This window comes from Myotis daubentonii, chromosome 1, assembly GCF_963259705.1.
Source record: "Myotis daubentonii chromosome 1, mMyoDau2.1, whole genome shotgun sequence".
NCBI classification, from domain to species: Eukaryota; Metazoa; Chordata; class Mammalia; order Chiroptera; family Vespertilionidae; genus Myotis; species Myotis daubentonii.
The window spans coordinates 133,377,958-133,392,020 of NC_081840.1; the positions used below are offsets into that span (position 1 = coordinate 133,377,958).

The following is a 14,063-nucleotide window of genomic DNA, read 5'->3' on the forward strand; positions in this document are numbered from 1 at the left end:
AGGATTTTGGTTGACATTTCTTGAGTCTATGGAATAACTGACATCTTGACAACATTGTCATGTTCATGAACATGGAAATTTTCTACATTTATTTCGTTTTTCCTTGATAGCTTTCATTAGAGCTTTGTAGTTTTCTTCATATAGATCTTATACCTATTTTGTTAGATTTATATATACCAGTAAGTATTTTATTTTTTGGTGCTAATGTAAATGGTAATGATTTTTAATTTAAATTTCACTTGTTCATTCCTGGTATATAGAAAAGTTATTGACTTTTGTATGTTAACCTTATATCTTGATATATGTACTTATAAGTTCCAGGTACTTTTTTGTTGATTCTTTTGGATTTTCTACATAGAGATCATCTCAAATGCAAATAAAGACAGTTTCATTTCTTCTTCCCAGTCTGTATACCTTTTATTTCCCTTTCTTCTCTTTTTCTTCTTCTTTTTTTCTATATTACTCTCCTTACCATTTCCTTACCCTCCCCTTTCCTTCCCTTCATGAATTTTAGGAAGTTTCTCTCTATTCTCAGTTTTCTGGGAGTTTTTTTTAAAAATCATGATATATGTTGGATTTTGTCAGTGCTTTTTATGCATTTATTGATATGATCATGTAATTTTTCTTCTTTAGCTTGATGCTATAGTCTAGATCAGTGGTTCTCAACCTTCCTAATGCTGTGACCCTTTAATACTGTTCCTCATGTTGTGGTGACACCCAATTTCATTGTTACAAATTGAACATAATTAAAACATAGTGATTAATCACAAAAACAATATGTGATTACATATGTGTTTTCCGATGGTCTTTGGGGACCCCTGTGAAAGGGTCTTTCAACCCCCAAAGGGGTCGCGACCCACAGGTTGAGAACCACTGGTCTAGATTATATTAATCAGTTTTTGAATGATAAATCAGCCTTGTAAAAAAAATCCCACTTGTTTGTGGTGTATAATTTCTTATACATTTTTAAAAATTTGATTTGCTACTATTTTGTTGAATTTTTTGCATATCTGTTCAGGAAAGATATTGGTCTGTGGTTTTTTCTTGTTTTACCTTTGTCTAGTTTTGGTATTAAGACAAAGCTGGCCCCATAGAATGAGTTGGAAAGTATTTTTTCAGCTTCTATTTTCTGAAAGATTATAGAAAATTGGCATAATTTCTTCCTTAAATGCTTGGTAGGATTTGCTAGTGAACCCATCCGTGTTTAGTGCTCTCTGTATTGAATGAAAGGTTACTTTATTTTATAGATATAGGCCTATACAGTGTCTACTTATTCTTGTGTAAGTTTTGGCGGATTGTGTCTTTCACGGAATTGATGCATTTTTTCTAGGTTAACAAATTTGTGGGCACAGAGTTATTTATAATGTTTCTTTATTATGCTTTTCTTGTCCATGAAAACTGTAGTGATGTCCCTGTTTTCATTTTGGATATAAGTAATTTGTGCCTTTTTTCTGTAGTTCGCCTGGGTAGAGGCTTAGTTATTTTATTGATCTTTTCAGAGAATCAGGTTATGGCTTTGTTGATTCTTTTTATTGATTTACTGTTTTCAATTTTGTTAATTTCTGGTTTATTTATTTTTTCTTCTCATTTAAGATTTAATTTTATATTCTTCTTCTAGCTTCTTGAGGTGGAAGTTTGGATTATTAATTTTTTTTATCTTTCTTCATTTCTACTATTTCCCTCCAAACCTTGCTTTTACTGTATCCCCAAAACCTTGATAATTGCATCTTCATTTTCATTTAGTTTCAAAATAGGTTTTAATTTATCTTAAAGGTTCTTCTTTGACCCTTGTATTATTTAGAACTGTGTTGCCTAATGTCTATGTATTTGGTGGGATTTCCCAGCTTTCTTTTGTCATTGATTTATAGTATAATTCCATTGTTATACGATTTCTATTATTTTAAATTTATTAAGGTTTGCTTTATGGGCACAATGTTGTCTGTCTATGTGAGTGTTTTATATGAGCTTGAGAAGAATGTTAATTATGCTGTTATTGGCTGAAGTAATTTATATATGCCAATTATATCCAGTTTATTGAAGATGCTCCTCTGTGATATTATGGATTTTTAGTCTTCTGGGTCTATCTATTTCTAAAGGAGATGTGGTAAACTCTCCAACTCTCCATCTGATTCTCCTTGCAGTTCTCTGAGTTCTGTCTCATATATTTTGACACTCTGTTGTTAGTAACATATACATTAAAGATTATTGAAGTATTGAGTCTTTTATCTTTATCTAATGTCCATATTTACCCATGGTAACTGCTCTGTTGGAAATTAATGTAGCTACTCTCACTCACTTTTGATGAGAGTTAGCATGATATAGCTTCCTCCATCCCTTTACTTTTAATCTACATTTTTTTCTTCATATTTAAAGCAGGTTTCTTGTAGACAGCATATAGTTGGGTCTTATTTTTTATCCACTCTGAAAAGGGTCTTTTAATTAGAGTATTTAGACCATTGACACTTAGAGTGATTACTGATATCTATAATAATAAAAGGGTAATATGCTAATTAGACCAGACATCCTTCCTGAAGAAACCGGGACCAGAGGGAAGCCAGCTCGGGTCCTGGGTGCCTGTGGGCAGTCAGAGGAGGGAAGCAGCCAGGATTCCTGGTGCCTGCCAGTGGCCGGAGGAGGGAAGCCCGGGTCCCAGGTTCTGGAGGGAAGCCAATGCCGGCAGCTGGGGAAAGGAAGGCCCACTCTTGCATGAATTTTCGTGCATCAGGCCTCTAGTAGTTGGTTAAATATCTCCCATATTTGTTACTGTCTCCTAATTTTGACCTTGTTCTTTGTTGCTAATTTTATCTTTTACATCTTTTCTGCCTTGTGGTTTTAATTGAGCATTATATTATTCCATTTTGACTCCTTTCTCAGTATATTAATTGTATTTCCATTTTTAGTTTTTGAAGTGGTTGCCCTAGAGTTTTCAACATACATACAACTAATCCAATGTTACTTTAACATAACACTATACTGTTTTATGGATAATGTAAGCACATTGTAATAAGAAAATATTCTTAATTCATTTTTCCATTCTTTGTGCCATTGCTGTCATTCATTTCACTATACATAAGCATGTGTACACACACAGGCATACATAATTTAATGCATTGTTACTATTATTTTGAACAAATTTGTTAGATTAATTAAGAGTAAGAAAATACTTATTCATTTTCTGATGTTCTTTCTTTATGTACATTCCAGTTTCTGACCTATATTATTTTTCTTTCTCCAAAAAACTTCTTTTAACACTTTTTGCAAGGGTGGCCTACTGGCAACAAATTCCTTCAATTTTTGTGTCTGAGGATATCTTTATTTCCTCCGTTTTTCCTAAGGTTAATTTTGAGGGCACAGAATTCTAGGTTTGTGATTTATCTCTCTCAGCACTTTAAATATTTCACTTCATTCTTTTTGCTCACATAATTTCTGAGGAGAATTTATATGTAATTATTAGCCTTACTCATCTGCCTATAGGTATGTTTTCTTCCCCCCTCTGGCTTATTTCAAGATTTTAAAAAAATCTTTGATTTTCTAAAGTTTGAAAATGATATGCCTATAGGTAGTATTTTGGCATTTATCCTGCTTAATGTTTTCTGAGCTTCCTGGATCTGTGGCTTAGTGTCTGACATTAATTTGGAAGAAATTCTGCTCTAGGAAGTGGTATTCCCTGTCTGCTTGTGTTTTGCCAGCAGTTTGCCCTGTGACCTCACTTCTCTGACATATCTAAAAAGAGTTTTTGTTTTTTCAGTTTTCCCAGTTTTTTCTGGTTGTTAAGACACACTGGCAGAATTTTAATCTTTTTGAGTGCCATGCCAGAAACTAGAAGTCTTTGATATTCAACTACTAAGTGTACAGTTTACACATGCAAACAGATAATTGCAGATTTACAACGAAAATTGTGACACTAACAAGTTCCCGTTTTGTTCTCAACTTTGTGTCTTTTGAAAGGACAAAATTAAGCCATTTACAAATGTAACAGAGTTAGAGCAGCCCACAAAATGTGTGCTCTTAATTAAGCATAATTGGGATGTCCTACAATATAAGTTTGAGTTTTTTTTAATCACATTTTTGAAACGACAAGGATGGTTTTTCTTATCAAATGCAAATGTATACCTGACTCCTTATGCACAATGAACTTTAGGGTCCCTCTGAAAGAAAGATGGCATAAATGTGAGCTTCATGAATGAAAAAGAAAATCATTTCTCTTGAGAGTTAATGATGCCAAAAGCTACACTTTCCTAAGAGGGAAAAAATATTCAAATTACAATTTTATCTTCAAAGAGATCGCCAAATGTCTTTAATAAATGAATGTTGAATTTCTATATTTGAATTGTAAATTTTTAATAACAATGGGCCTTTGAAAATGTCAGTGTATTTTAGAGGCATTGAATGCTGAGCTTTCTTTTTCAGTATGTACATTTATGAACCATACGGAAGTTAAGTGATGAAATATCCAGCAATAGGTGTTTAATTATACCAATAAGAAGCCAGTTTCAGCCGGAACCGGTTTGACTCAGTGGATAGAGCGTCGGCCTGCAGACTGAAAGGTCCGAGGTTCGATTCCGGTCAAGGGCATGTACCTGGGTTGCGGGCACATCCCCAGTAGGAGATGTGCAGGAGGCAGCTGATGGATGTTTCTCTCTCTTCGATGTTTCTAACTCTCTATCTCTCTCCCTTCCTCTCTGTAAAAAATCAATAAAATATATTTAAAAAAAAAAAAAGAAGCCAGTTTCAGATTACAGGTGGAAATAAACAGAGGTTCTGAATGACAGAAGAGTCTGAAGCTTACATGTACAAGGAAAGACAAAAACCTAGTTCCAGAAGATGTTTTATAGACCATTCTTCTCTGTGATGAGTCCTCCCTAGTATATAATTATTATATAGTACATGATGTTAATATTCGTCCACTTTCTTTCCTGATATGTTCTAATATTTTCTGTGAACATTCATTTTAAAGCATCATCTTGACTGGAATATAGTTATGGGAACGAACTCAAATTTAAACATTTACTTTCTAAAACAGTGGTTCTCAACCTTCTGGCCCTTTAAATACAGTTCCTCCTGTTGTGACCCAGCCATAAAATTATTTCCGTTGCTACTTCATAACTGTAATGTTGCTACTGTTATGAATCGTAATGTAAATATCTGATATGCAGGATGGTCTTAAGTGACCCCTGTGAAAGGGTCGTTCGACCACCAAAGGGGTCGCGACCCACAGGTTGAGAACCACTGTTCTAAAATGTTCAGAAATCTTAATTAGCAGTTGACTATCATAACTACATCTCAGTTAGTTAGTAGAACTTGCAGGAACCATTAACTGTAGACAAGTCTCAGTCAATATGTGGACTATATGCATCTCGGGAAATTTCCTGTACCTGATTCAAAATTGAAGAAAAGAACTTGATAGCATGTTAAAAGGTTGCATTTTAGATAAATATATTTTTCCAGAAAATTACAACTCCTTGACTATCATGTCTTGGCATCCACTGATTTGAGTTGGGAAACTTGCTAAGCATGGAGGTAAAAAAGGAGATTACTTCTTACTTCAAGGATTCCAACTTTCTGGCAGAAATCTCAAGAACACTTCTCTTAGCTCTATCTCTAAGCAAGGCTGTTTGCTAACATTTCTTCTCTCTCTCTCTCTTTTTTTTTTTTTTTTTTTTACCTTTTACATCAATATCAATATACTCTACCATTTCACCCTCTCTGGTCTTAGGGTATAAATCAAGATCTGTAAAATTATTTAATAAAGGAATTTAATTGCCCTGGAAGTAAAAGTAGCTTTTCTCTCTTGAAAGCCAGGGAAAGATGGTGGCACTTAAACTCCTATAGAGGGTTTTTTAAAAATCCCCACAGTAAAAACAAAATGTAAACACTTAAAGTTAATTCATCTGGACTTTTATTTTCCTTCAAAATTTACTGATTGAAATGTATAAAATATATATGGGTGTATTCAAAACAATGAAATGCTGTAATCAGATGTGGTTTGAGCTTTGGCATTTTATATTTGTATCTTTTGGAAAGACTTTCTGTAGTACTCTCTGGTATTTTGGTATGGACCCAAGAGATATTATGGTTCATATGTTCATCTATAATCACCTAAAAGAAAGCCAAGTATTGTCTCAAAATCAAGCTAAGCTGTGTTTTCTTACCAAACCTTTTTATGTGTGGACATGGAGAGCTCAGCTAGACCACCCAAGTTAAAATTAAAGCTTCAATATCAAGAGGAGAATCTCCTTAAACTTATTTTTAAATGTTAATTTATGTTAATTTCCATTGTTTGTCTGCTTCTGTAGGTTTACAATGTTAGTGTGCTGTTATAGCTTTTGTTGGGTACAGAACCAGTAATGTGATCTTTTATGACAAAGGCAGCCTAATATCTATATGTTGTATTACATATTTTCATCACATACAGTGACTACTTTATGCCTAATTGGACGTTTTTAGTGTTTGCATTTTTCCATTTTTTTTTTAAATTAGGTAGAAATGTATTACTGAAAATAGAGATGAATTCACATAGAGAGCTGGTCTTTGTGTTTGTATGTCTTCTATACTAATGAGGTCACCTGGCTTCTTTCCTAGTTCTGACATCACATCTGTGTGACTTTGGATAAGTCACTTTCCTCCCGGAGCCAATGTTTTCTAATAGCTATAATGAGTTAGTAATTTTATCTCTTTTAGGATTATGAGAAGAAAATGGGGTGAGGGAGATATAGAAAGTGCACAATAAAACGAATGTAAATGAAAATAAACATTGCATAAGAGCTTCAGCCAGAGAATTCGGAAAGACCTTGAGAGACATATGAGCTGCTAGAAGGCACACCTCAATGGATGTCAAGTTAGCATAGAGCCAATTATTTTGGGGGGAAAAAAATAAAGGCAGGGAACCTGTTGCAAAACTCCACAGAAGACATTGTATTTCATATGAATGGTGGTTCCTGGAGCTCTGAAATACTCATGATGTTTTCTTGTGGGTGATGCCATCTACTTACTCAGAATGAAGAATTATTGGTTTTGTCACTGGGAGTGGGACCACTGGCAGAGACTGGAAGCTCTTATAAACACACGTATTGAGTTCTGTCATGTCACTGTAAGCAAACAGCAGGTCCATAAGCTGAAGCTAGTGACATAAATAATAGATCAAGCAATATAACAAGATATTGTGGCATTTGGGAATTTAGTCAGTACAAACTGATTTTTTCAGGAATTCTCTAGACACTAATTCTCTCTCTGTGTTTTTTGTATCAGTTTTTGTGGGGGTTTTTTTGCTATTAAATCTACCCTAATCAAGACCTACTTCGTCCCAAACAAATATCCTGAGTGGAAGTTTGAAGCAAAGAGGGGAAATAAAAAGGAGCTTACTAAATGTAGGTTCATTAAGATATTAATGGTTTGAAAATTCATCTCAAGTTCTATCTATTGATCAAGAACCATTTTCATCACCATGCTTATACCTCATCTGAAGCATTTTTCTCCATTACATCTCATAATCATGATGGTTCAATAAATGATCCATATTTTGTCACTATTTGCCAAGAAAAATCTTTCCAGAAACTACTTGTACTATTTTGTCAAAGATGAATAACAGCTAGGTGGCACTAGAGACAGTGGAGGTAAGAGAAGCTATTAATTCAGCCACATCTTATAAATGAATATTAGTTATTTTGTGTAAAAAAAAAAAAAAACAAGAAGAAGATGGAACTATAAAATGTCTTATTCCAATATTTGAAAATAAGGCTAAAGTTTGAGCCCTTACTTGACCTGAGATGGCATAACTGTGTCTCACAGATATTGTCTGAGATGCACAGTACCAGAACAGAAGGAAACCCATTGCCTTTAATCCACTGCTCTGTGCTGGGGTGTGAGTAGCAGGTTGCAATAATCCTAATTCTCCTATCTGTTGAGCTAATTAGAATGGAGAAATGTCCATCTCAAGCACAAACAAACAGAACATTCAGGATGTTCCTCTATAGGCATTAAATAAATATGTCAACCTATTTTATAGTGCCATAAATCTAAAACCCTTGCATATTTTATATGTTTGACCTTTCTCTTGCTAAATAAAATAATCCAGTGGTTCTCAACCAAAGATTTTTATTCCCACCCTAACTCCCAGGGATAGTTGACAACATCTAAAGACATTTTGGGTTGTCATGACTGGGAGCAGAGGGACAATTGACCTGTAGTGGGTAGAAGCCAGGGATGCTGTTAAACATTTCACAGAACACAAGAGGATCTCCACAACAAAGAACTATTCAGCCCCAAAGGTCACTAATAGCAAGGTTAAGTCTCTTGACCTGAGCCTACTCTTTCTCTATGATGTAAGAGAGATATACTCACTCTGATCTTCTCAGGGTCAGGGATTCAAAAGAATGTGAAACAATAACATGTTGAGGCACTTCACAAAGATGCTTGAGTGAACACAGCGCTTCTGATGGCGTGGCATTTCACAAATATAAAACGGTGGTCACTTGTCTCTCAGAGAATAAAATACAGCCTTAGGAGATGACAATTTGATTGTTCTAGAGGTCATCTCTTTGAAAAGAAACAAATATATGCTTTGTAATAACCAGTGTATTTAGCAAATTCATAAACATAACAGAACAGTAAAAAAAAATAATACCTTCCATCTATTATCTATTTCACATCTAAGCATTTTCTAAAAACAAAAGTAAGAAGGGTTTACTTTCAGTTGGTAACTATGTTATCTTGGGACTTCTGGCAACACTAGGATCCTTCGAACCACAATCAAACAGCTTAATTTATCTTACATTTAAAAATTTCGGTTAAGAGTAGGTATTAAGCATTTTGTAATTGTTTTGGGAATTTTAAAGGTTATTAAGTTCTGAATAACAGAGTCCCTCATGTTTTCCCACCAAACTTTTCCCAGCAGTGAATATATCTGGATCTTATTCTGGTTTTTTATTCTTTTTTTAGCTTCCTGAAATGACTCATGTTCAAACACGGCGACCCTGGTTGATGTTTCTCCTGCAGAATTTTGGATTGACCCTAGGTTGGCTTTCTCTGTTACTCTTGGCTATATATGAACAAAATATTAAAATATAAGTTAAAAGCCTCAAAATCCTTCAAAAGTGAATTTATATGGTCTCATTTTTGTTCCCTTTGTTGTACTCTATAGTGACTTGTAAATTAAGTATTTTTACCTTAGTGAAGTATGTCTTTTAGTTCATTAACTTATTAATTTTATAATGCAATTTGGTGTTTGTAGTATAAACATGTCAGGTTGTCCTTAATAAAAATTTTGTTTTCAGTCTACAACATCATGGAAATCATACCTTTTTTAGTTATTAGTAAATTCTAAATTAATTTTGGTAAACTTTCGAAAATATCATTTTCTTAATAAAAAAAAAATGTTTGTTGGTACTATGTGAAGTGAACAGATGCCTGTTGGGATAAAATTTGCTACAACTTCCTTGATGTCGAAAATATTTTTTTTTCTGTGTGATTATAACCATAAGCAAACTAAATTCCAAATAAATGTAATAAAATTTAGTTTGAATGTGATGGTTTGTATTACCTTCTGTTAGTGGATGTCGGATTCAGAATCAACTCTCACAAAACCAATATAGTATCGTTCACCTGTAAGCTTGTCTCACCAACTCATAAATGCTTATAAACAGGCAGACTTGGGAAGCCTGAAGGGTAATATGTCAGCATTCTTCTATATAATCACCAAATGAAATCTGCTCCAGGCAAGATAAAGCTCAAAAATTTTAAAAATAACAAAGCTTAAGTCAGGCAGTAGATTAATGTGTCAGCTCACACAGATTTAACAGGGCATGTTTATAGGAATAATATTACTGACAAGTGAGATGTATTTTATATTCTTTCTGAGGAAACAGACCCCCTAAACCTTATTTCAGTAGGTAGTTCATGAAATACACAAGCAACATAACTAATAACCTAGCAAAATTATTAAAATAGAAAATAGTCCCGGCTTTAGTCATTTTTCTTGGAAAAGAGTTGCCTAATATTTTTCTTATTTTTTTTCATAATATATATGGACAAGGGGAAAAGCCTGTTTTACTGCCCAAATGACTCATGGCACTCAATCAAACTCATCTCCGCCACCTCTTACTCACCAGGAGGTAGATACCTTTGCCAGGTCCCACCCAAGCGTAGCCTTTTTCAACCACTTTTATTTGTTTTTAAAATGAGGTGGGTTTCTCCTTCAGTTGTTTGTAGAGATTGATTTAAGGGGGCATCATGATAAATGTAATAGTCCTCAGATGTTGACATACATTAGGATTAACTGGTGGATTTGTTAAAATACAGACTTTTGCATCCCTCCTGAGAGATTCTGATTCTCTAAGTCCTGGTGGGGGAGGGGGTCGAGACTGATTTTGAACAACTTTCCAGCGTTACTAAGGCTGATGCTGGGGGTCAGGGCACCCCTCTGAGCTCCACAGGAGTGGTGGGAGTCAGGCACACCTGGCTCCACAAAGAGGGTGCGCACAACTCTGTTGCCGAGGGGCTATGTGATTTTAGGTTGATTAACACACCACAAACCTCGTGCTCCATCTGAGTTCCCAGTTTAAAATCTCCTCCTCTTGACCCCTTGCCTTTGAGAGCCGCATCTGTCGCAGGAGTGACTGGATAAGGAGTAGCACACAGATTTGCCTTGAAAGGTAAGCAGACTGCACGCGGGGAGTTTTGCCCTTCTTTTTTTAGGGAATAACTTGCAGCCAAACAAAAACCCTTTGTACAGGTCAGCCCAGTGTGGAGGTTGCATAAAGTAGCACCTGGCACTATGTGTGTTTGGGTTTCTATGAACAAGTCGTGATTTTAACCGTAAGCCTTAATTTTAGCCAATTTAATTAGAAACGCTCTAATGATGACTTTGCTCCAAGTTCCAGTTTAGGGTAGTTTGGGGCTATCTACATTAAAATTTGTGATGTGAGCTACCCACTTCATACCCTTCAAGTTAGAGTGAGTTTAATGTCTCCTCTGGTGAGGTTGTGGGCTGGCTCCAGAGGGGCTTGAAGGCAGCTGGCTGTGGGAAGGATGCGGAGGGACGCTCTCAGTGAGTATTCTGCCAGCCAGCCACCAGTGCGCCCTGACTGTAAGCAGAGACCTGACCGTCAGAGGTCATGCAGAGGTCATCCTAAAAACAGTTTGCTGTAGTGGCTCCCAAAGGCACCTCTCTCTGCTCCCAACCCTCCCGCGAGCTACCTTAAAACTGGCTCTTTGCTAATCCACATCAGGTGGATTAATTTGCTTAGCCAGGCCAGCAACCCAATAGCCCAGTGGTTCTCAACCTTGGCTGCACATTAGAATCACCTGGGAATCTTTTTAAAATCCTGATTTCTGGGCCTCATCCTCTGGAAATTCTGTTTCTTTGTTACTAATGCTGTGGCCTCACCCCATAACAAAGAAACAGAATTTCCGGAGGATGAGGCCCAGAAACCAGGATTTTAAAAAGATTCCCAGGTGATTCTAATGTGCAGCCAAGGTTGAGAACCACTGCAATAGCCTGGGCTGGGCCTCCAGATACCAACAATCTTAGAATTGCTAGAAATCCTCTTTTTCTCAAAATCGAGTGATAATAGCAAAAATATTACAATTTGCCTTCTAAACATGGGCAGAGACTAATGAACATCGTCATTCTATCAAGTTGTCTAAATTGTGTGTTATTTACTGAGCTTTGGGGTAAATGGTGTTTTCCTTGAAACCAGATTTCTCAATAATGATAGAGTATTTCTGTCCACCAGGACTAAATTTAGGATTCCGCTGCATTTCTCCTTGGTGATTGATTTTTATTTAGTCACTGAACTAGAAATGGTCCTGGAGGAAAATCAAAGAGCAAATCATACAGAATCTTATTTGAACATCCATCACCCACTGACAGAGCCGTCTTCAGGGGAAGGGATTGCACCGCGTCACCGCGGTGCTGAGTGCCGGGCCTGGGAATATGGTCCCACTGCTGTGTGCTGAGAGGACCCGAGTGTTGTATAAAGGTGCCCACAAATTATGGACACTACCCCTCCCCACTCCTCCCAGAACCGGACTTTGGAGGTAAGAATGTGCCTCCCTCTGTTACACACACCTCTCAGGTTACTGCACCGTTACAACTTTCTTCTCCAAAGCTGGAGTGAAAACTTGGGTCATGCGGCTGCTAGACATGGGTAGACTGGAGGCTCTTGTGAGATCATTAGGAATTCAGGCTCTGAACTGGAATGTTGGTTCAAATCCAAGTGATGCCACCTCATAGCATTGTAATTTCTTTGAACAATAACTTCTTCTCATGTGAAATGAAGCTAAAAATAGACCTACCTCATAGGATTGTGGTGAGGCCAATATGGGATAAGTGCTCAAGAAGCACTTGGCACAATACCTGGAAAATCCTGATGCCTCAAGAAATATTAAATCATTATCATCATCAGTATCCCCTCCCCCCTTTATAAAATCACAGCTTCATAGTTTACCTCTCAGGGCTGTACCTTTGGTTCAAGGAAATGTCTTGTCTTCATGGAAAATGGATGTCAAGCCTTTTCCGGTAACTGTAATCCTCTCCTCGCCAGCTCCCACAGGTCTTCAAAGTTGTCCTTAAACTTTTCCCACCTTGACTTAACTTCCAGAGGCAGAGAGATGAGTGGGAGTGGCTCTGGTTTATCCCACTCCGCCCATCTCCCGGGGAAGCCTTCGTCCTTGTGTCACAATGCTTACACTCAGTGTGAGCCCCCCTCTCTGACTTTGTCTCTTATAATAAGCAAAGACCGACTATGTTCCACTCTGATCACACTTATGAGGATGGAGAGGTTGAATAATAGAACCTGATGGAGAGGCATGTCTGAGGTCATTCCTGTGGTTACAATATGATTTCAACTCAGAGCAAAGAGTAGTTCAATGGCTTCTCTTTGTTGCCAATGCACCCACCGAGGGAATGACACCAGCTCTGAAATGCATCCAGCCCCATCAGGCCAAGCAGGACGTGTGCCCACTGGAGGCTTGGCCTGTTTAAACAGGCAGGTGACGTCCAGCTGGCAGCACACACAGCTGCCCTGGACAAGCTGGACAGTGAGGACACCGGGAGGCCAGTGCTCCCTCTCACCGGGGCTGCACATGCCTGCACTGGCCGCCCCTCCCCACACATTGTCATGCCTTTACTTCCATAGGCACCTCTCAAAACCCAATTGAAATGTAGGAAGTTTGAGAAGCTAAAGACACTTTCCAAAATAAAAAAATGATCTTACCCCACACGCCATTGCTTCTTTGAAGGACATCTGGAATGTATTTGTACCACCTCCCCTGCCCCTTCCCACAATGTTCCTGTCTCAAAGACAGAGAGAATCTCTGACATACAGACCCCCGCCCCCAGCAGCACCACCGCACACACACTCCTTACTTAGCTTTGCAAAGCCCCTTGCTTCTTGGAAGCTTTCTTTCATTGTGTAGTAGCTCCTCCAAAAAGGCTCCTCATCTTCCTTTTTGTCCAGAGGGATGCTTTGTCCAGCTGGAATCCACCTGGACTGCCATCCCTTCCCCTCTGTACCCTCGGCTTCCCTCATAATTGTGGAAAGTACCTAGAATTTCTGGTTTATGGATTAGGTGTGTCATGATCTCAGTATTTTCCTTAAATATCAAGCTATGCAGAGTACCCATAGACTTAGCCCACAACATCACATGGTGCCAGCTTCATTCAAAGCGCTTTATGAGAGTCATTTAATTCTGTTAAGAACCCTAGAATATAGGTCTTCATCAGCCTTTTACAAATGAAGATACTGAGGCCCAGAGAGGTCACTTAACTTGCCTAAGGCTGGCTCCAGAATCTGTGGTCTTAATCATCATAGCATACAGAGAGGAAACTGGTTTGGGGTAAATGGTTGCCCCAGCTCTCTTATCTATGTAAAGGATTTGACATTGGACTTAACTCAGATCTCCATGATTTCCAGTCCAGTAATCATAACAATAGTTGCAATCCTCCCTGGTCTTGACCAACCAAAGCGTCTCACCCATAAGGTCATTTGAGGGTGTTTTTATTATATGCTTGACATATAATATTATGTTAGTTTCAGATGTAACAACATAATGATCTGATATTG

General features: G+C 37.3%; 1 protein-coding gene across 4 annotated transcripts in view; it reads left to right on the forward strand.

Moving 5' to 3' along the window:
• SLC39A12 (solute carrier family 39 member 12) overlaps positions 1–9,525 on the forward strand; it is a 68,399-nt gene extending 58,874 nt beyond the window's left edge. For 3 of the 4 annotated variants that reach the window (XM_059660493.1, XM_059660503.1, XM_059660510.1), the window contains one exon: positions 8,938–9,525. In XM_059660493.1, the coding sequence (XP_059516476.1) occupies positions 8,938–9,066 (129 nt within the window). In that variant the 3' untranslated portion in view covers positions 9,067–9,525. The remainder of the gene's footprint in view (positions 1–8,937) is intronic. The other variant, XM_059660517.1, reaches the window with a different exon arrangement.
• The last annotated feature ends 4,538 nt before the right edge of the window (positions 9,526–14,063 follow it).